The sequence below is a fragment of the Herpailurus yagouaroundi genome, unplaced genomic scaffold, assembly GCF_014898765.1.
Source record: "Herpailurus yagouaroundi ecotype Mexico unplaced genomic scaffold, PumYag 28, whole genome shotgun sequence".
Taxonomy (NCBI): Eukaryota; Metazoa; Chordata; class Mammalia; order Carnivora; family Felidae; genus Herpailurus; species Herpailurus yagouaroundi.
In genome coordinates, this window is record NW_024412376.1 from 97,437,654 (window position 1) to 97,461,719 (window position 24,066).

General features: G+C 36.5%; 1 protein-coding gene across 9 annotated transcripts in view; it reads right to left on the reverse strand.

Annotated features, from left to right (window-relative positions):
* The window catches only part of ARHGAP24 (Rho GTPase activating protein 24), a 662,096-nt gene that overhangs the window by 37,512 nt on the left and 600,518 nt on the right, over positions 1–24,066 (reverse strand). For all 9 annotated transcript variants that reach the window (XM_040479190.1, XM_040479180.1, XM_040479183.1 and 6 more), the window contains one exon: positions 13,162–13,369. In XM_040479190.1, coding sequence (XP_040335124.1) covers positions 13,162–13,369 — 208 coding nt within the window. The remainder of the gene's footprint in view (positions 1–13,161; positions 13,370–24,066) is intronic.

Here is a 24,066-nt window from a genome sequence, read left to right on the forward strand (position 1 = left end):
CAAAGTGTGGGATATTCCAAGTATGATTCCACACAGAGATCACTAAGTGACATCAAATCACAGTTTGCTGATTATCTTTCACCTCTTCTGATTACGTCACATAGAAAGTACCAGTTGGAAATGAGTGTATATTGATCAAATTTACAGAAGGCCTTAGGGTCAGTCTTTGGAAAGCAGCTGTATTCAGCTGGCATTTAATAACATGTTTTGTTGTTATTTCATTTATGCTACATTGACCTTGTAATTTATGGCATGTGGTGTTGGTTTTCAACTAACAATAATGATACACATATCCTTTTACAAGAAAATTGATAAAACAGTGAATAAATTTAAAGAAAAATATTAGAACTAGTACAGATGTTATATGGATATTGCTAAAATCATGACGGTACTATGTGAATGACAGAAGTTTGAGATGTACTCTAAGGTGATGGTTATCAAATCCAGTCACACCATCATAATATCTAAGAATTGCATCAAAAAATAGGAATGTTAAGAGTCACCATAGTTAAACAGCCGTTCAGGTCATTGGAGGGCTGGCTCTCTCCTGGCTTAAGAGAATCATTTAGGGTGCTGAAAACAGATAACCAGTTGACCACCTACACATTCAGGGCTTGCCTTGGGCAAACTCCTGGGAGACAGTTTTTGCTTTTCCAACTCCACATGCCCTGAAGCTACCACTTGGTTTCTTCACTTTCCTCCATCAAACTCTACCTGTGGAGCCTTTATTCACACTGTGATACAAAGACTGTATAACTGTAGTTTGCTACTGAACTCCCCAGTGTTTGATTTTTCACATGGATCAAAGGATAAAGGTGCAGGAAAGTTCTTTTTAGGTTGTTCTAAAATTTCAGGCCCATTTCAGGAGGTAGGAAATAATATATTTTACACATTAATTGTACACCTCAGAAAATAAAATATCCTTCACAGTAGATTAAGACCTGCCCTGCTGAGTCAGAAGTAACATGTTGCTTTCAATAATGCCATGAGGATGATTTTTTTTTCATTTCATGTATGAGAAAACTGAGGCACATAACTTCAAATGAGCACTTCTGACCCCACATTATGACACCGTATAGCCTGGCTAGTATTACCCAAGTTATGAGTTGAGAACCTTGCATATAATAATTACTTGGGCATTTGTTTGAAATTCAGATTCCTACACATCCTCCACCCTTTTAAATAGCAGTGAGAGCCAATGGGGTCTGATTATCAGAAGCTTGAGACACCTCTTTGGGTCATTCTTATGCAAATGAATGTTTGAGAATCTCTAGGGACTATAATGTTCCCCTCCTTTCAAGTTCACTTTTTATAACTCAGGTCATTAATGCTCAGAGCTGTATTGCTACTCAGATGATAAAAATTAACAATGTCTGGTTTTTCTGTCTTCTAAATTTTAGACTTAAAAACATTTTTTTTATTTCCACAGACTTGCAGTTTGTTTAGTGATCTTAATTCAGTCACCAAAACAAATACAAAAATAAACAAAATGGTAGAAGAGGAGTAAAAGGATTGAGGGCAAAATGAACAGAGTATGTGGGAAGGTGTCTGGAGTACCTTGGACAGTAGTTATCTTACAGGATTCTTGAACAGAATGTGTAAAGTCATTGACTTCTACAAACTTCTGTCCTTGCTCTTGAACACTGTGTGGTAAGTGCATAGTTTTTTTTTGTTGCTGAACAATTAATGTTCTTTTGGTGACGCCCACATGGTCATTCTTAACCTTATCTTCCCAGCTATTCCAAAATGTATCTTCTTTAACAGCTGATGCCACCTGGAGAGCTTTGGAAAGAACATTCCGCTTCTAATCTGATTTTACACATTCTATATTTCATTTTTATCCCCTCAAAGTGAGAAGTTTAATATAAGATATTATACTTTAATTTGTTTTCATTTCTGAACAGAAATAATAGAGAAAAGAATGGTTAGGAACTATGATATCTGTTGTTTTTTACAGGTGACATAAATTGATAAAATACAAATTCTTTTAGGTCAATGAAAATGTCCTTTCTCACAAAATTCAGTTTGGTCAAGGAGTCTGTGGGAACACGCCATCTAACTGTAGAAACAAAAAGCCATGCATAGATAAAAGTCTTAAACTTGAACCTTAGAACTTGAAGAATATCATGAGATAATTAAAGAGCAGAAAGTGCCTGGTTTAATAAAAGCTGGTGCATGTGCCTGCAACATCTCTAAATTCAAATAATGTATGTTCCAAATTTCTTTTTCTCAAGTAATCTTTTTTTATTCCTCCCATAGGACAACATATGAAAAGTCTTCTAAATGGATCCATAGCTTCAAAAACACAGGCTGATTTATGAATACAGATGTTGTTAGCATTGGACTGATGTGTGCAAAACACTGAAAACAACAGGTAGAGTGAGACAAAGCAATGCACTGATATGATGAATTATTACACAGTCCTTGAAATCAGGTTTGTGAAAGCTACTTAGTGATATGAAAAGTTGTTCATGCTATAACATTAACAAGAAAAGGCAAGACATAAAAGCCATGTGATTCTAATACTTTATATATATACATATCTGTATTTAGATATATCTGTATGTTTAAGTCTCTACATATTACGTATTTACACATTATATATTTCAAGAACTCTGGGTTATTTAATTTTGAAATATCCATCCTACCTTCTTATATTCTTCTATATTCTAAACTGTATACAAAATGTTATAATTTAAAATATGATGTTAATAATATTTAAATTAAAATTTAATAACACTTTATACTGTTATAATTTTTAAATGCTATTAAGAAAGTTCACTTTAAAGTCAAATTTTAGGGCTTAATATTGGAGCTTCAGTAATATTAGGTCTTAATATCAAAATTAAAGATTATGTTTGTAGAATGCCTGTCAGAATTTCTTTCCATATTTTAATACATATGGAGATTAAAGCTAAATCTTGTTGACTCTTTAGTGAAGTATAAGCATTATGAGAATACACAGGGGAACATATTTACTCATTCTCACTCTTTTCATGTATTTCACAATGAAAAATTTCTGTACTTTGCTTTACATCCTACTATCTATTGAAAACATTATACACAATCTGTGTTGTTTTTTTTTTTTTTTTTTCAACGTTTATTTATTTTTGGGACAGAGAGAGACAGAGCATGAACGGGGGAGGGACAGAGAGAGGGAGACACAGAATCGGAAACAGGCTCCAGGCTCTGAGCCATCAGCCCAGAGCCCGATGCGGGGCTCGAACTCACGGATCCTGAGATCGTGACCTGGCTGAAGTCGGACGCTTAACCGACTGCGCCACCCAGGTGCCCCCACAATCTGTGTTTTTAAACTTACATCATTTTAAAATCATTTTAATAGTGAGCATTGGTGAAACTAACTTGAACTAGCAAATGTTCCAAAGCAGTCTGTCTTCACATTTGAAAAACTGAAACATGAGCTAGCTAGGACTTGGCCATGAGAAATTTCAAATTCAGACAATTTATTGAAAAAGCAGATAGGGTAGAATACTCTACTTGGACATGTTCTGAAAATAATCTTACTCTCCTTGGGAAATTATGGATTATTTATTCCTCTACCAGTGGAGTCGATAATTACATTTTACCACAAATATGTACCTCTCTTCTTTCTATTTCCGTGTTTATGGATCTGGCAGTTCTTTTTTTTTTTTTTTTTTTTTTTTTTTTTATCAGTAGAATCCAGTAATTCGCATTTGTGCCTCCCTATGACTGCAGGACCCGAGCTTGACAATTTATTTATCAAAACAAGGATACTTAGATTGCCAGAGTGTGATATTGTGATGAAAAAGAGAAATATACATATACACATTTTTCCTGGTTCTTGGCCAGAACTCCTAAAACCTTTGTAATTCCCTAATGGTACAAAGTAATAGAAACATCTTTTGTTATAATATTTGGTTTTTATCCCTAATTCCTGAAGTAGTTCTATCGAAGAAGATGAAAGAAAAGTCTTCCTTATTCATAAGTAGCCTTTTTTGGGCCACTGGGGTGGCTCAGTCCATTGAGCATCTGACTCTTGATTTCAGCTCAGATCATGATCTCACAGTTCGAGTCCTGCATGGGGCTCACTGCTTTCAGCACACAGCCAGCTTCAGATCCTCTGTCCCTCTCTTTTTCTGCTCCTCCTCCATGTATGCTCTCTCTCAAAAATAAACATTAAAAAAATAAAATAACAGGGTCCTTTCAACCACACTGGAGTTTATGTTAATGAGGTCACTTTTGGGAAGCCCCTAAGATGGGTAGGGCTGGTTGCCAGAGGAAGCAACCTTGTAATTAGGGTGTTGGAACTTTCACTCCTCAATCTCTGGGGAGGGAAGAGGGAACTAGACATTCAGTTCAATCCCCAATGGCCAAAGATTTAATCAGTCATGACTATGCAATGAAACCTCCATAAAAATTTCCTAACTAAGAGAGAGGTTCGGAAAGCTTGTGGGCTAAGTGAACACATCCTTGTGCTGGGAGGGAGGCAGCATGCCTGACAAAGCCATGGAGACTCTGCATCCTTTACCATACTGCCCTATGCATCTGTTCCTAAACAGATCTATTCCATCTGGCTGTTCCTAAATTGTATCCTTTTATAATAAACTGGTAATCCAGTAAATAAACTGTTACCCTGAGTTGTGCGAGCTCTTCTAGCAAATTATGAAGTCTAAGGAGTCTCCAGTTTAGAGCTGGTTGATTAGAAGTACAGGTGCCAACCTGGCACTTGTGATTGGCATTTGAAATGGGAGTGGGGAGAGGGCAGCCTTGTGAAACTGAGCCCTTAACCTGTGGAGTCTGCAATAACTGGACAGTTAATATCAGAACTTAATTAAATTGTAGGACACCCTGTGGGTGTTCACCAAGAATTGGAGAATTTCTTGCTGTGGAAAGCCTATACATTTGGTGTCAGAGTGCTCTGTAAGTAGAGTAAAAATAAATAAACAAAAATTTTTAAAAAACCTTGTTTTCCTTTATAGAGTGGGCATTTTTTAACATGTAAAGAAAATTATTCCATTTACTTGTTAAAAATATTTCAATGGATTTCCATTTCACTTGAAAAAGAAATTAAATTCCTTCTCATAATCTATTGGACTACAAAGATCCATCTCTTCCAGCTCATCTCCAAAAATTGTACTTGTCACTCACTGTATTCTAGCCACAATATCCTTCTTTATGGTCTAAGCTAAGCTATGCTCATCTCAAGGCCTTTGTACTTGACATTCTACCTACAGTGTGCCTCTACCATATCTCAGATATGGCAAACTTCTTTTTTTTTAATATGAAATTTATTGTCAAATTGGTTTCCATACAACACCCAGTGCTCATCCCAACAGGTGCCCTCCTCAGTGAGACATGGCAAACTTCTTCCTGTCATTCAAGTTAAACCTAAAAGTTATATTCCCAGGAAGGAGACGTGTGTTTCCACCACTTCACTCAACATACTAGCAGCTCAACTTTAACATTCTTTGAAATTATTTACATATTGACTGCTTACTGTTCATCTCCCCACCACTAGTGATACAAACCCAGAAGAGAATTGACTTTGTCTTTTTTACATAGAACAGGGTGTAAGACATACTAAATTCTCCAAAATTATTTGTTGAATGAATGAATGAGATGGACTGTCAGATTGACAAAGGTAACTGTCAATAATTTGTCTCATCCCTATAACATTCATGTCACCCCTTCCATCAAGAAGTAGAACCAATTTTTAATCTCTTTTGATCTGAACTGGCCTTATGATTTACTTTTGACTAGTAGTATTCAGTGGATATGACATCGTGTCAGTTCTGGGCCTCACCCTTCAACGGCCCTGATAGCTTCCACTCTTATTGTCTTTTAGTCCTGGGCTACTGTGTAAAAGGTTCTAATAATTGGTCAAAGAGAGAAGCTCTGTAGGATGCATGACTGCAAAGAGAAAGAGAAGCTCAACTCACCATCAGCCATTTCAGCCAGCCCAACCTAGACACCACATTTGGATACTGCACCTACAGGAGGTCATGGCAACTGTTACCGTGCCTCTGCCAACACTCCCCACATGAAGAATCTGAAAGGTTGCTACTGTTTTAAACCAAAAAGTTGGGACTGGTTTGCTATACTTGAAACAGTCACTAGATCCAGAAATTGGGTGCAGATGCAACAAAACTCTAATGGTATGGCGTTGGCTTTGCCCAGGCAGTGTCTGGACAGTTGCAAGGGGACTATTAGATGACTGGAACTTGAAATGAGAAAATTGCTCTTAGAAGCTAAAGAAAAATAAAAGCTTATTAAGCAGTGGTGGAAAAATTTGTAAGACACGGAATATAGAATATAGAAACTCAAAATATAGAAAATGTTCCTGATGAAGCTAATTAGAAACTGTTGAACTCTGAAGGGGAATTTGAAGAAACTATAGTGGCCGTGGGATAGTGTCTCCAGCTGGTAAAATAGTTAAAGTAAGAAACAGCCACAGAGCAAAGATAAAATCCAGAGTGCTGCCGTAATAACATGACCTGAAGGTAAAGACCCACTGATGGTGTGAATGTAAGACTCCTGTTTAGAACTTCTCTGAAAGACTTAGGGTAGCACCTCACAGATTCTCTCAGCAATACAAAAGGATTTAGAAAGAATCTGAAGATTGTTCCATAGCACTCTGACTCACAGACGCAATATTGCAGGACCTAACACAAATGCACTTATGGGTGTGACTTTGTTTCAGTGAGAAGATTATAATTGGACACTTCCAAGGTTTTTAAAGGAACTATGGCAACTTGGAATAAAAGGGACAGTATCAGTTCAAAAGGAAAAGAGGCTTTGAGACCCCAACTTTTTATGGGCAGGAAGCAGGCTAAGAAACCACTTAATTAGAAAAATGAGCCATTTCTTGTTGGGGTTGGGGTGAAGAAAAAAAATAAAAGAAGTCTCATGGAGCAGAACCAGGGGTGGTCTAGAGGGCAGCCCAAAGAATAGAGAGGAGCCGAATGTTAGAGAACCAAACCCTAACCGAGGCCCATTTCCCCCCCCCCCCCCCAGAGGAGGGGCCCTGACAACATATGTCCAGCAGGATTTCAGAACTGCTATGGATGAGAATCTGCTCACAGTCCTCACAGAGTAAACAGATACCATATCTGCTATTAAAAATGAGAAAACTAGAGGCGCCTCAGTGGCTCAGTCCATTGAGCGTCCAACTTTGGCTCAGGTCATGATCTTGCGGTTTGTGAGTTTGAGCCCCGCGTTGGGCTCTGTACTGATGGCTCGGAGCCTTGAGCCTGCTTAGGATTCTGTGTTTCTCTCTCTCTCTCTCTCTCTGGCCCTACCCTGCTTGTGCTCTGTCTCTTTCTGTCTCTCAAAAACAAACATTTAAAAAGTATTTAAAAAATGAAAAAAAAAAACCCCTAGATTATATGAAACAACTGTTTTTAAGATACTGGACAATCGTACAAAAATGTGACCCTTGAGAGTATGGAATCAAATGAGGTAAGTGTTACAATTACTCCAGCCTTGCACATTGTCATTTACCAGAGCCTGGGACAGGGATGGGAACCCTAAATAGAAAACAGCAGTCTCACTGAGCTAAGAAGACAGAGGATACAGTTTGGAGGGCTTGAAGCAGCTGGCATTTGTGATGTAGACTACTAGAGAGGAGGGAGCTTTGCACAAAATGACTTCTTGAAATCTACATACAGGTCTTCTGTCTTCATCTGAATACCAACATGAGCCTGCAGAAAGTAACACGCTATAGGGCTAAACACAGAACAACTACCAGGGAAAGAACAACTATCAAGGATAACAGAGTATAAGAGAGAAATTTTTAAAAAGAGAGAAAATCAACGACACTAAAACTGGTTCTTTTTAAGGTTTAACGAAATTGATAACATCTAGATAGACTGAATAAGAGAAAAAGATGTAACAAATTGCTAATATCAGAAGTAAAAGAGAACACTTTACTAAAAAGCCTACAGACATTATTAAAAGAGGAATATTATAAACAGCTTCATGACAATAAATTTGAAAAGTTATATGGAATGGGAAAATGTCATGAAAGAGACAAATCACCAAAACTGGCACAAGAATTAGAAAAGTCATCTCTCTCTCTCTCTCTCTCTCTTTTTTTTTTTTTTTTTTACATTTACTTATCTTTGAGAGACAGAGTGAGACAGTGCATGAGTGGGGGGAGGGGCAGAGAGAGAAAGAGACACAGAATCCAAAGCAGGCTCCAGGCTCTGAGCTGTCAGCAGAGTCTGACGTGGGGCTGGAACCCACAAGCTGTGAGATCATTACCTGAACTGAAGTCAGGGGCTCAACTGACTGAGCCACCCAGGTACCCCCATCTCTTTTTTTTTTAATTTTTTTAATGTTTATTTATTTTTGAGAGGCAGAGTGTGAGCAGAGGTGGGGGGAGGGGAGAGGGGTGGGAGGGGCAGAGAGAGAGAGATATGAAATCTGAAGCAGGCTCCAGGCTTTGAGCTGTCAGCACAAAGCCTGACACGGGCCTCGAATTCACAAACTGTGACATCATGACCTGAGCCAAAGTTGGACGCTTAATCAACTGAGCCATCCAGTCACCCCAAGAAAAGCCATCTCTAAAAACCTCCCCACAAAGACAACGTCAGGACTAGATGACATCACTGGTAAATTTTACCAAATATTTATGGAGGGAATAATACAAAACACACATACTCTTTCAGAAAATAGAGGTGGGGGGACACTTTCCAACTAATATGGGGACCAGAATTTCTCTGATAACAAAACTAGTCAAAGATACTATAAGAAATCTACAGGTCAAAACCCTTGATGAATATAGGTCCTCAAATCCTTAACAAATTATTTGCAAGTCAGATAGGGTAATGCATCATAACCAAATGTGGCTTATCCTAGCAATGTAAAGTTGGTTTAACATTCAAAAATAGATTAATGTAATTCAGGACATTAACATAACAAAAGGGAAGAATCAGATAATTTCTGTAATAAATGGATTTTATAAAATATGATCCTCATTTGTTATTAAAATTGTAGCCAAAGTGGAAATAAAAGGACATTTTCTAACTTCATAAAGGTCATCAGGAAAAAACCTATAGCTACCATTCACACATAGTAGTGAAAGACTGAAAACTTCCGTCTACATACAAAAAGAGTATGTATACCTACTATTATGGTAGATGAATTCTTAGCAAGTACAAGCAGGTGAGAAAAAGAAATACAAGGCCTACATATTGCAAAGGAAGAAATAAAACTCTCATTATGTACAGTCAATAAGATTATGTATGTAGAAAATCCTAAGCGATCTACAAAAATCCTGCTAGCACTAATAAATGAACTTGCCAAGTTGGTAGGACAAAAATCTATACATAAAAAAATCAATTGTATTTGGATAATCTAGCAGTGAGCAATTATAATATTAAATATTAAAAATAATACTATTTACAGGAGCATCTATAAATAGCAAATACTTGAGGATAAATTTAACAAAATGGAGCAAGATCTTACATCAAAAAATACAAAATGTTGCTGAAATACAAAAAGTCCTAGTGAAATGGAGAGATTGGCCATTTTTATGGATTAGAAGATTTCATAGTTTTAAGATGTCAATTTTCTCCCAGTTGATTTCTGGATTCAATAAAATTTCAGTCAAAATCCTAACATACTTTTTTTTGTAGACATTGACAAGCATATGCTAAATTTCTTTATCTTTTTAAAATGAAGATGTAAATGACCTAGAATAGGCAAAACAAATTTGAAAAAGAACAAAATTAGGGGATTTGTTCCACTTGATTTCAAGATTTTGTTAAATTTTAATCTTTATTCTTGAGAGAGAGAGAGAGAGTGAGAGAGAGAGAGCGAGAGAGAGCACTGGCAGGGGAGAGGCTGAGAGAGAGGGAAACATAGAATCCCAAGCAGGCTCCAGGCTCCGAGCTGTCATTACAGAGCCCGATGAGGGGCTCAAACTCACGAACCATGAGATCATGACCTGAGCCAAAGTCAGACGCTTAATGGACTGAGCCACCCAGGTATCCCTCAAGACTTTAAAGCTATAGTGATTTTCTCTCAAAATAGCCTCCTACAAATCCTTCCTTCTCTGTATGTGCTTACCCCTCTTTCCATCAAATGGTGTTTATTTTCCTTCTCCTCAAATGTAGGCTGGCCTGTTTTGTGACTCGCTTTGACCAAGAGACTACACCAGAAGTCACACAGTGTCATATGGACCCAGCCCTTGTGAGGCTTACAAACTGCCATTTTTATTTTCTTGGAACCCTGAGGTATCATGTCAATAGGTCTGACTAATCGGCTAGAGGTAAAGGCCATACATATAAAGAGCAGCTCTAATAATAGATGTGAGATTTACAGAGAGAGATAGAGGGAGAGAGAAAGGCCCAAGTGGACTTCAGCCATGTTAGCCATGTCAGACAAGGCTCTGCACATCTGAGTAGAACCATCTTGTATCCTTCAGACCTAACTGATCTCCATGAATCAACATCATGTGCAGGAAAAATGAGCACATCCTGGCCAACTCCTGCCCAAAGTACAGAACCATGAGCAATAACCAGCTGTTATTACTTAAGTCACAAAGTTTGGGGGTGGTTTGTTATACAAGTGTAGAAACCGGAAACACTGAATGACTGAGCAAATGAATGACACTCTCCTTTTCCTCCTAAGATGCTAGCAACATTACCGTATTGTGCTAACATTGAAATACTCTATGCAATTCTCTTCTATAGCTTTTCTAGTTGACAGGTAGCTTCCATAATTACTCTTTAGAAGTTAAAAGCTAAGGACATTTTTATGCAGCATGATATCAACAGGTAATTAAAAGACCGTTCAGGTTAAATTTCTGATTGTAAAACGGTGCTTACTGGAATCACAATATTTAAAAAAAAGTCATTATCCCACAAAATCAATGTTCATCTTTTGTCACATTTTCCTCAGTCTGTTTATGCATTAGTGCATTTTATACAAAAAATACTTTTTATAAGTGAGATAATATTTTACATGAAGATTGCACAATATTTCACTGTCAGCTCAGCTATTGAGAACCTGATTTGGAGATAATTAAGAACCTGATTTGGAGATAATTGCTCATAGAGCATACCTTTTCTTACAGGTATCCTAAAATTTATAAAATATCCTTCCATTCTTTCTTATTAGTGAGAATCTTGTTATAAGAACCAAAAGCATAAATGCCTATAGCAAAATAATTTTTAGTAAATATACTTTTCTATAATGTCATCTGTGGTTTTTGGCCATATATAAGAAAAAGCCATTGAAATTTATCAATGTCACATGAAGTTTATGGTAAAAGGTTTTATTTATCCCATTATATGATATTTTATTATGAGGATCCCACTGACAAATTTCTTTTAATTTTGAAGCTAAAAAATTACATTTCTTCTAGATAAACCATTGTGTATATCCTGTGAATAGACTTGAATTTGCAACTATTATTTAGTGTTGTTTTTCAAAGTATAGAATAAGACATTGGGCACCCCTGCCAAAAGTATATCTGTATTCTTGAAATTTGTTCTCTGATTTTGGTTTTGAATTCATTTATTTGCCTCCACATTTAATTTTTATCTCTCAGAGATAATTTATGAATGTCTATAAACTGTAATACTTCTGTAAACAGGTAGGATTTTAATCAATTAATTGATCCTGTCTTATTTTTCCATTTATCATTTCCACTTATTATTTTATAATTAGCATTTTTCTAAAACTTTCATAATTGTATAACATTTTGTTATATTAATGCAGTATTATTTAATTGACCATACTCTACTTCTGGAGATAATGGATTGGTGTTCATTTTTTACTATTATAAAAATTGTAATAAGCAACTTTATACTTGTTTTTTTCCACAGATCTGATTTTTTTCTAAGACTAGAATATCTTGCTAAAACGGTCTTGAAATATATCATCAAATTTCTTTAGAAAGACTACAACAATTTGCTCTCTCGCCATCAGAGTGCCTACCTTAACACACCTTGCCAGTACTGAGTATTATCATTGTTCAAGATTTTGTTAATGTGATTAGTGGGAGGACATTAAATGATTTAATGTGCATTTCTTAGATTATTAGCAAAAGCCCATATTTCAATAATGCTCCCTTTGTCTCGTATCATGTATTCAAGTGTCTTCTTGTCTACTTGTTCTGTAGATCTGGCTCTATCCATGTGCTAATTCTATGATTTCAAAGAAATAATAGTATGCAATTGTCAGTTTTCAAATAATATGACTGTTCTTATCTACAAAGTCTAATACTGAGAACCTCCCCTGAGGAAATTATCAAAATATAGAAAATACTAACGTGAATGTATACCCCCTACAACACTATTTATAATATAAATATAAGTGATATAAGTGATAAAAGTGATCATATAAATATCCAAATTGTTGAAATAATTATGAATAATATACATGTAGAATGAAATATTAGATGTGAAAAATTATGCTTATAGAGGTTGCCAATCATCAAACATTAGGTTAAACTATACTAGAATGTTGGGGATATTTCAAATATTAATATGAAAATATCAGCTATACTATACTACATTAATAATATTAGGAGAAAAAATATTATTTTCTACTAAATTAAAAAAAGTGAAGAGAAGGAGGTAATTTATCAAATATTATCATAAGTGTTTAATTCTTAGTGGAGTTATGGATGCTTTATATTTTCTTTTCTGGAACTTTCATTATTTCCTGAATTTCATCATGCTATATGTTTCTTGTTTCCTTATAAATCTATTCTAGATTAAGGTGGAGCTATATATTTAAAAACATGATGCTTTCATTATTATTAAAAACAGTTATTGTAACTACATTGCTAATATCCCGATCTCTGCTTATTAATACGTTTAATATCTCTTAGCTGAGAGAATTAGGAAGACACTGAACAGGAAAGACTCCTATTTTAAAAATTCACTTTTCTGATGCAAAAGCTTAATAGAGTGTTAATTTAGTTCCAAAGGAAAAGAATAAATAATGTTTTAAGGGGGACAAAAAGTATGGAAGAGAAAGACATCTAAAGTGTCAAATTTTTGACTCTGTAAATTAATAAAAACAATCGACCCTTGTGTGGCTATAAAATCCATATTCTAAACTATTACAACATCCATTAAGGTTATATCCTCTCAGCTCATTGCATCTCTTCTGTTCGGTTTGGATTTCTCAGTGAAGGATGATTAGGAAAATCTTGAAAGCTACCTGTCAAATGATGGCTTCTCTCCACAGTCAAAGGCATCCTGGAGCTCCTTAACGAGGTTAGCCTGGCCTGGCAGTCGGAACAGACCCTCTTCCTTCAGCCCCCTTTGTCGGATAAAGTCCACACACTGCTCCACCAACATTGGAGCCAGACGGTTCCCATATCTCTTCTCATAACGGACAGTGTCTTCAAGTTTCTGTCCAAAAATGCCTGGAGGAATAAAGGATTACAATGATGTGAAGAATCATTTCATTTTGTTACCTGAAAACAAAAAAAAAACAAAACACAAAACAAAACAAAACAAAAAAAAACCCAAAAAACAAAAAAACCTCAATGTTAAGGAAAAACAAAGATTGAAATGCTGGCAAGCATGTAACAATTGGTACTTCACATTTTTACAGAATCAAATCCATTATATACAATTCTTCAAATGGAAAGGATTTGTTGTATGCTGTTCTTTCCCCCTATATTCCATATTTAACCCCCAAACCAAATAGAAATATAAAGTTGGAGATATCCACTTGGATGTAAGAAACACTGCAATAAATATAACTTTAGTTTTGGGTTTTCTTTTCTTTTTCTTCTATTTTGGAAAAGGAATTGTATTGAAAAGCAGAAATATGCTGCAGAGAGTAGTCAAATTCTACTGTTGTTACAGTTGTAACTTTACATCCAATTTTCATTTAATTTAAATATTATTCATTTATTTGTTCATCTTTTGTTTTCAATCAAGTGATGATGCCATGATTATAATCAAGATGATAAAACCAGGAAAAAATGCCCAGAATTTTCATCCACATAACATATTTCAGGCATTGTTTGCCTTTTAAAACCTTAAACTGTTAATTTATTTGAAAGGGAAAAATCTAAACTATGAAGCAGTGCATACCAGAAGTGAGGAGGTGGGATCATGGTGGTTTACCCTAACAGATAGGAAGGAATATTTCATCACACATTGTCTAGAACTGCCAACACATGGTGGTAATAAAAAGCAGGCCAATTTTGATCAATTTTATTACTGATTTTAAAATAACCACAAGGGATGAATTCCTTGCTGCATGCATTTGGAGCTGAACATCCATGATTTACCCTTGCTACCCCACTGATTAAGAAACAATTCCTCTAGCTATTTGTAGTTGGTGTGATCACTTCAGGATTAAGTCATGGAGTTGGAGCGCTGTTCGTGCAGGCCCTCAGGGCCCACAGTCCCAATGGAGTCACTGTTGTGTGTTCCAAGGCATCTGGAAGTGGTGTTCCTACTGATGATGAACAGGTGACTGGGCTGGAAATGGGAGGCCATGATGGTTGCATGGAGGGGACTGGACCCATAAAATATACTAGCCCCAAAGACCGTGTTGGGCACCAAGGAAGACCCTAATATTGTTCCTTCTGTCACCAATAATCAAATAGTGGGCTGTATGTGCGAAGAGGACAACAGTGCTATCATCTGGGTCAAGTTGCACAAAGGTGAGACCCAGTGATGCCCTAGCTGTGGACTCCATTATAAGCTGGTGTTCTACCAGTCAGCCCACTGAGCCTTTCTTTACACTAATTTACTCAAAATGTGCTGTAAACTTTTCTTCTTTCCAAAAAAGAATGACATTGTATTGGTTCTTCTCAAAAGAGAAAGGGAGGGAAAGAGAAAGAGAAAGAGAAAGAGAAAGAGAGAGAGAGAGAGAGAGAGAGAGAGAGAAAGAGAAAGAGAAAGAGAAAGAGAAAGAGAAAGAGAAAGAAAAACAATGCCTCTAAAATATATTAATATAAGGTGGTAGCTTGGCAAAAATGATCAACCTATGAAAAAAAAAATGTAGGAAAAGCCAAAGCAAATGTCACTCCAATGTTCCCAGATGGGATGAATATCACTAAATAGTTTTAATGGTCTACTGATTTCATAAAAGGGAAAGAAAAATTAGTGTTGCATGTTGAAATTATGTGAGACTCCAGAACTCTTGGAGAATTATTTTGAAAACATTAGGCTAAGAATTTGACAATAAGAACACATGTTTTACCTCCCTATCTGTAAAATAATTTATGTATGGATTCAGCAGTGCAAAACCATCACATGCCAAGCAATAAACACTGCTACCAAAGAGAATATTTTCAGCCCTGCTAGAAACAATAACACAACAACAAGCCAAACTATTCAACACCTGATATCAGATCTAGCATTAATGGAATTAATTTCCTTTTAGGAAAAAAGGTTGACTGAACTAATATTAAAATTCAAATACATTGAAAGCAAAATTAGAAAATGGCATCTTCTAAGGGCAGGAAAATTAATGTAGGTAACGGTTCTATCTAGTCGACTGCGGACTTTCGAACAAGCAGCTTCTCAATGGTGTGTCAAACATTGTTTGTTAACTCAACAGACATTCATACACCCATTTTCTCTTGTCATTTCCATTTTAGAGGATGGAAAATTAAATACCTCTCCTACTTTTTAAGAATCCTTCTCGAGTCTCTAGGAAGGCTTTGTTGTTGTTTTTGTTGTTGCTGCTGTTGTTTGATGAAAGAGGAAGACAGCTGGAATTGCCAATCACTCCTTTTTCCTATCATGAACTTGGACATGCTCTTTACTAATCTAAGAGTCATCTTTTGATCATTAGATAATCATTCATGAGGGAAAGGTTGAAAGATTCAGAGACAAGAGGGATGAAATCATTGAACCACTGACCCAATAACAGAAGCATCTTCTTTATGATTTTTTTAATGTGAGAAAAATGCATGTTTAATCACTGTTAGCTGAGTTTTCTGTTACTTACATCATTGTGAATTCTAGCTCATGAAGTGATAATAATTTTGCAGGTATTTTAGCATTTTAATAACAAAGTTTGAAGACTGGCTATGAGATTGGTTATGAACGGAGAATACTGACTCTTTTTCTGTGGAGTTCTTTGATGCTTATTTGGCTGGGAAGTTTGGATTTTATTCTGCCAAAATTCAGAAAATAGCCTTTTAAAGGCACTAAAAGTTCAGTTTTAAAAATAACAATGTTGACATCTGGGAATACATCTTATGCATCTGTAGTTTTTCACTCATTGTTTTAAATTGATAAATATATTATCTAAAGTTTCTCTCTAAATCCAGCAGAAAATCTACTAAAGATGTTACAATTCAACATCTATGTGTGCTACAAATGAGAACAAACTTCCAATATTTTGTTTCATACAGTAATAAAAAACAGTCAACACTCTCTTCTTAAAATTTTCAGGGTTTATTTTTTCCCTAACAACTTAGGAACGAGATAAAGCAGTAAGCTTTGCTTTATAGCTATTCTCTCTCTTTCTCTTTCTTTCTTTTTCCTTCCTTCCTTCCTTTCTTTCTTTCTTTCTTTCTTTCTTTCTTTCTTTCTTTCTTTCTTTTTCTCTCTCTTTCTTTGTTTCCTTCCTTCCTTCCTTCCTTCCTTCCTTCCTTCCTTCCTTTCCTTCTGTTCTTTTTCTCTTTCTCCCTCCCTTTCCCTCTCTCTTTCTCTCTCTCTCTTTTTTTTTTTATACATACAGACTTGCATTTGTGGTAAGCATATACTTAAGAAGTATAGCAAGAAACTTAATGCCAAAAGCCCTAACATCTTTCCATTTATTTAGTACTTATTACATACTAAGTCTTTGACATATATTCTCTTATTTTAATAATAAATATGTAAGGTAACTATTTAATACATGAGGAAATTGGGGATTAAACAAATAGCCCAAGGTTAGTTACACAACACCAAGTGTCAGAATGAAAGTCCATATTCAGATTTATTCAGCCTTAAACCTTCACTCATTCCCGAATACTAGTCTTCTTCTTCTTTATTTAATCACAATTATCATATGTCTTCATTTTCCAGTAATTTAAAATATTAGTAAAATGAATAAAATAGAGTACCTTTTCTGTGCCATAGAGAGTTCTAACAGCTAAGATGTACTTATGTATTCCAGGCATGGGTACAAGTGGTTTACCAGTATTTCTCTCATTTAAAAAGCTCACAGCACTCTGAGGTGGGCACCACTATTTTACCAAGGAAAGGACTGAAGCACAGAAAGGTTAAGTAATTTGCTGAATGTTACACAGCTAGTAAAAAATTATGGAACCAAGATTTCTTCAAGGCTGTTGGATTTCAGAGCCATTCTGTATCTATTACACAATACTGCACTGTGTGTATAATAGCTGAAAAATGAGTTATTGAGGAAAAATCTTGCTATTTACCAGCTTTCTGACCTAAATTTCTGTCATCACATGAGGAGGAGTGATTTCTGCTGAGAAAAATGCAAATTTTGAAGAAGGTCAGGAAAAAAAAATGGAGGAGAAAACTCTGAACATCTTGTGCGTTCTGTCCAAGGAAATTATTTCCTCTATGTAGAGATCTAAGACTATTTAGCAATATAGTATGCAAAAGAGTTAAAGCATATAGGTGATAGATACATATACTCAGAGATTTCTGTGGAAAAACAATCGTTTTCTGCTGTAAATCTGGTGTTGCAAAGAATTAGGAAATGGTTATAATAGGCATATGCTTCCCATTTTGTGGCATTGAAAATAGAATGTCCCAAACATCTGTCTTACAATGGTAGATGTAAATCAATGTTGTCTATGAGCATGTTGTTTTGTGTGGAAAGTTAGAGAACATTTTTTAAGTTGTTTTGTTTAAGACTTTTATTGAAGAAACAGCGAAACTTCAAATTTTAAGATTAACAAGACAGCACAAAGGTCACAAGACTATCTCCAACTAGCAGCGCGGGGAAAAGGACACATTGACTAGTAGATGATTAACAGGAATATACCTTGTTTTTTGAGTCATGCAAACAGTTCTAGCTATGTTCATTTAAATTCCTAAGGAGGTTTTGCAGTCCCTGACAAAACCATCCCTGGAATTTCTGGGTGATAAAGGTACATCATGTGTACTTCTCTTGGAAATACATTGATGGTGTCATGAAGCATCACCAAGGAGGTGACTTTTCACTGGACTGAGAAAGTAAATTACACAGGTGATTTTATTACACCTGTGAGAAGCCGTTCCAACTGGAGAGAGAAAGAGAGAGAGGAGAGGGAGAGAAAGAGAGACGAGAGAGAGAGAGAGAGAGAGAGAGAGAGAGAGAGAGATCTAAATCTCCTTCAGGATGTGTGAGATTCCTCCTTTATGTGTGATATATATACTCTTTATCTACAGGCAGCTTGTGAAGTTACTGAGTGTGATAAGGTAAATATATTCAAATTCCACTCATATTAAAAATGAATAAGCAAACACAAGGCCAAACCTTCTTGGACCTTCTGTACCTTGCAATAATTTATTATTTTTGCTCCTTGATTCCCAGTTAAGTTGTAACTCTGGTTCCATTTCGTCACTTTCTATCTTTTTGCCAACCGATTGCAATTTGGACTCTGACATTGTCATTCTACTAAAAGAGCTTTTTATATAGTCACCAACAACTTTCTAGTTGCCAAAGCACTGAAAGCCAGATTTATTTTTTATATTACTTTATGCCTCACTTCCTTTAAAATGGTCAATGACACTCTTCTCTTATTCTTCTCATGTGTTACATAACTCTTGCCTTCCAGAATACTCTTATCAATCTCCTTCTTGACTATGCTACTTGCTACACACTTATCATAAATCTATTTGTCCTCTGGGTTCTGTCCTCAGCCCTATTTTTCTCTATTTGACACAACTTCTTTGCTTGACATTTAATCTCACTCTCTATCAATTATTCCCAGATTTGTATCTCAATTTGGGCTGCTCTTGTGACCCTTAGCATTGGATTTCTAAGTGCCCATGAGATACCTCAACATGGGTATCTCAAAACATCCCCAAACTCAGAATTTCTTAAACAAAGTCACCTTTTCTTGAAAATCTGCTCTATTTCCTATAATCCTGATTTTGGTGTTCAGTTCCAGTTATCCCCCCAAACATTTGAAGTTCCATCTGAGAGTCAACCTAGATTCCTCCCTCCTTCTGATCCCAATTGAATCACCACATGGGTCCCTTCCAAACTCATTGCCACTACTTTAGGCCAGATCTTTAATATTTCTTAATTGAGTTCGAAGAGCAGTGTACTCATTTCAGGCAAGTGCTGCCATGATGATCTTCATAACATTTAAATTGGATCATGACATTTCTTTGCTTTATGTCTTCCCTTGGTGCCCATTGGCCAACCAAACCCTTTTTCATGAAATACCAAGTCTCCACAATCTGAACTCTGCTTCTTTATCCACCCTTCAATCAACAAATGTTTAGGTAGCACCCACTGTATGACAGACACCAGCCATATCCACCTTCATTTCTACTGCTTGCTCACAAACAACATGCTGGACTATTAGCTGTTTCCTAAATGCAATATAACTTATCATATCTTCAGACATCCTTATGGAAGATAGATTTTGCCATCATGAGTCAGCCTAGGGAAACTTATTCTGTAAACCTTTCTTTTTTCCCTTCCTTCTCCACTCTGACTACAAAAAGACTCAATATTCTACCAAACATTCACTGGTTATTATAGATTTGGACCTCCTTGGATTACAAGTTTTCTATCCATGTAAGATTTTTTGATTACTTAGAAGGTATTGGCAACAGACTGAGGTAAACTTTGGCTGTCTTTGTTTCTCAGTTCTGGACTAAATTGAATGACTTTTATTTTGATTTGTCTATATATCATGGTTGAATGTTCACTTTTAAATGAACATTGTTATAAACCTGGTGATACCAAGACTTATTCTGCAGCAGGATTGCAGTAAGCAGAAGGATAAGTAAAAGCAAATTCTCTATATGGCTTAATTATCTCTAGGAAGAAAAGGGTGGAAATCGGAAAAAAATCACTGACAGCAGGGAATTTGAGTAATAACTGAAAAGTTGTTTAACTTCTGGCTTTTCATCAGCACACCACAGCTTTTTTGTTTTGTTTTGTTTTCAGGATTTTATAGATATCAGTGCCACAGCCTGAGAATTACCGCTGAATGTCATTTTACATTGGAATTATTCACTCATTTCCATCACTGAGCAAGTGTTTTGTTTTAATGCACACATTAATTTCACAGACATTTATGGAGCCCTCAATCCTTACCCACTTTGGTATTAAGTTCCAGGGACATAAACAAGAGAGTTTGTCTGTGTGTCTTAGTGCAGTCAGGCTGCTGTTACAGAACAGTCAGTAGCTTATACACTGTCTGAGTAGTTTTTACACAACCGAAATTTATTTCTCACAGTTCTGGAGGCTGGAAGTCTGAGATCAGACCAGTACAGTTGGGTTCTGGGGACAGCCCTCTTGTGGGTTGCAAACTATCCATTTCTGGTTGCATTCTCAAGTGACAGCATAGGAAGGAGTGAAAGAGCTCTCTGGAGCCCTTTTACCAAGCAAGGCACTGATCCTATTCATAAGAGTTCCACTCTCATGACCAAATCACTTCCTAATACCATCACCTTAGGCATTTGGTTTTCAACACAGGAATTTAGAGGGGACACACAACTCTGCCTACTCAACTCCAGAATCACTTGGTACATGCTCCATAAAATTTTGATATTATGAATTAATGAGGTAAGTCATTTATACACAATCAAAATAAAAGACATCCAATTTAGTCCAGAACTAAGAAACAAAGAGCCAAAGTTTACTTCAGTCTGTCGCCAACACTTTCTAAGTAACCAAAAAATCTTATATGGATAGTAAACTTGTAATCCAAGGAGGTCTGAGTCTATAATAACCAGCGAATGTTTGGTACAATTTTTTAAAATTTTTGTTAATGTTTATTCATTTTTGAGAGACAGACAGAGACAGAGCATTAGCAGGGGAGGGACAGAGAGATAGGGAGACACAGAATCCAAAGCAGGTTCCAGGCTCTAAGCTGTCAGCATAGAGCCTGATGTGGGGCTCAAACTCACAAATCCTCAGATCATGACCTAAGCTGAAGTCGAATGATTAACCAACTGAGCCACCCAGGTGTCCCATAGAATCATGACTCTTTTTGTAGTCAGAGTGGAGAAGGAAGGGGAAAAAGAAAGACTTAGAAAACCTAAGAAGTGTAATAATGTCAGCATAGTGGCCCAGTGGCCTAGATCTCACACCAGTAGACCAAGACATGCAATTTACATGTATTTTCTTATTTGACCACTCACACATATTCTGCAAGGAGACTTCCCTTCTACAAACTGATTCAGAGATGCTAGGTGACCTGAGGACACACATCTAAAAAGTGGCAGGTCTAGGGATACAAACACAGGTCTGTACCATTCTAAAAGTCTTCCTTTTACACTATGTTACATTAATTCAATGTAGTCATTTTTTTTTCCCATGGGCATACTGACCACTCTCTTAGGATAATATGGAGAAAATGTCTCAATCTGATTTCTATCTAAATTATTAAATCTGATTTTATATAGTGCAGATGAATCACTGCCATTCCAGATAAGACCATGGTCAGTCTTTTGTTCATGAACTCCTCAGCCTTTATGTATGATTTGTTGTAGTGCTTATCACAGAGTAATTATTTATGTTCCTTTATCTCCAAGGAGTATGTGAACTCATAGATTCAAGGCAAGCTTTTTGCCTACTCAACTCCAGAATAACTTGGTACATGCTCCATAAAATTTTGATATTATGAATTAATGAGCTAACTCATTCATAGCACCATTTAAAATTATACAGATTTAGATAGCAGCATTCTCTTGGACAAATCAATTTCCATAAATGAGATTACAATATATACAACATACAATAAACTTCAAAGAAAATGTTGGTTTTATTCATAACCATGACAAAGACAGCCTATTTTAATTCATTATTGCTCATGGACCTGTAGGAAAAGATACACAATAATACTGTACTTCACCAATTTGCAAGAAACCTTGAATCCTTAATTGGATAGGCCTATTGCCATTCTTTACTCTGGGAAGAAGTAAACAAATCTATGTCTATGTCTACGTCTATGTGTAGCTCTATCTCCATCTATCTTTATCTCTATCATCTATTTATCATCTATCTTTTACCACTAATGTGTATAAAGCACTTTAAAAAAATATTCACTTATTTATTATTTTGAGAGAAAGAGAGCACAAGCAGGGGAGGGGCAGAGAGAGAGAATCCCAAGCAGGGTCCATGATATCAGCACAGAGCCTGATGCAGCCTCAAACCCACGAACTGTGAGATCATGACCTGAGCTGAAATCAAGAGTTGGATGCTTAACTGACTGAGCCACCCAGGCACCCCTAAATGTGTATAAAGCACTTCAAGATGGCTAGGAAGATAAGGCAGTCAGGTGGCAGCATTTAAGAAATATATGGGCTACACAGAAGGCTTGGGTCAATAAAGAAGGCTTGATGAAGAAATAAGACCCAGCAATGTCTAGAAGGAAGTACAAAGTTTGAACAGACGGCAGAGAGAGAGAGTGTCATAGCATAATGAAAAAAAAGCAAAGGCCTGGCACAGGATATATGTTTAGGAAGAAAGAGTGGGACAGTCTGGGGAATTGGGAGTTTATTCTCCAGGGAATAGATGGATGTGGTTATAAGGCCTTGATAATTACACAAAACGGTTAGGAGTTCCTCCTGGGAGCAATAGTGACTCATCAAAATGTTTGAGGGATGCCTGGGTGCCTTAGTTGGTTAAGTGTCTGACTCTTGGTCTCGGCTCAGGTCATGATCTCATGGTTCATGAGTTCAAGCCCTGCATCAGGCTGTGCACTATCAGTGCAGAGCCTGCCTGGAATTTTCTCTCTGTATTCTCCTGCTCTCTCTATTTCAGGAATACCAACTGGTCAATGCTTTACAAATAGCCTGTGTGTTGTAGGAATTTGTGAAGAACATTAGGTTGGAAACAAGTGAGGATGGATGCTGTCTTGAAGAGCCACTTCTTAGGTTGAAATAAGTTGTGTGCATGAAGCAACAAAGGCACAGAGAACTCAGATGATGGAAACATAAAAGGAGCTGGAAGTCTATGAAGAAGGAAGAAGCAACAGTTTCATGACCAGTGACTGGTTACGGTGTAGGGGAAAGCTCTAGATAATTAATGATAACTTATCTCTAAGACAGAGCAACTCAGGAAATCAAACACACAAACAAAAACAAGATATAGTTAGAGTTTCCTTCAGTGTGTCCCATGAGCATAACATCCTTAAACTAGCTAGCTGCCCTATTGTGACTAGAAATTAACACTAACATTCAGGAACCAAAGTAGTCGGTAATCAAAAGGTTGCTTACGCTGCTTTGCATATCACACATTAGTCTTACAGATGTAAAAAAAAAAAAATACATACATAGTTTCAAAATCAACAGGATAAAAATACATTGTAACCATTATCTCTCCAGAACATAAATCCAAAGCACTGCTATCCCCCCAGCATCCTGCCTAATAGATGTTTATCCGTTCCTACATTTTTAAAACCACTGGGAAAGCATTTTCAGTGATCTTTATTAGTACCCAGACAAAGAAATGGAGAGATGAAAAGGACAGTAAGGGACCAAAGGGGTCTGGAAGAGAAAGCAACCTTGAGAATTTAGTTACAGCCTGCCCAGCATGCAGGCTCCATTATCACCAGGACTCTGGAAACTTTAACTCAACTCCACACTTCATTCAAGGGCATTTCTAAAGCTGCGAGTCTTCTCTGCTGTTGGCCTACCCCTGACAACGGTAAAAAAAATATATATATGCTTTAAATGTGGATCAGGAAAAGCAGACACATCAGCATTCTTTGCTTCTGGGTGCTTTTCCATGAATCGTGCACTCCCCCTTTTACTTTCATTGAAATAACTTAAGCTGATGCTCTCCAACAGGCTTGGTTGAGGAACGCAGAAACAGGTCCACTTCTCCAACTACTTGAGTGCCCAGGGGATTAAACAAAGCACAAAAGAACACTCTCTTCTTAAGGTAGCATGGTTTAGGGACCCAGGATTGAAAGAAGAGTTCATTCTTTTCCATGCAGGACCTTAAACAAAGATGTAA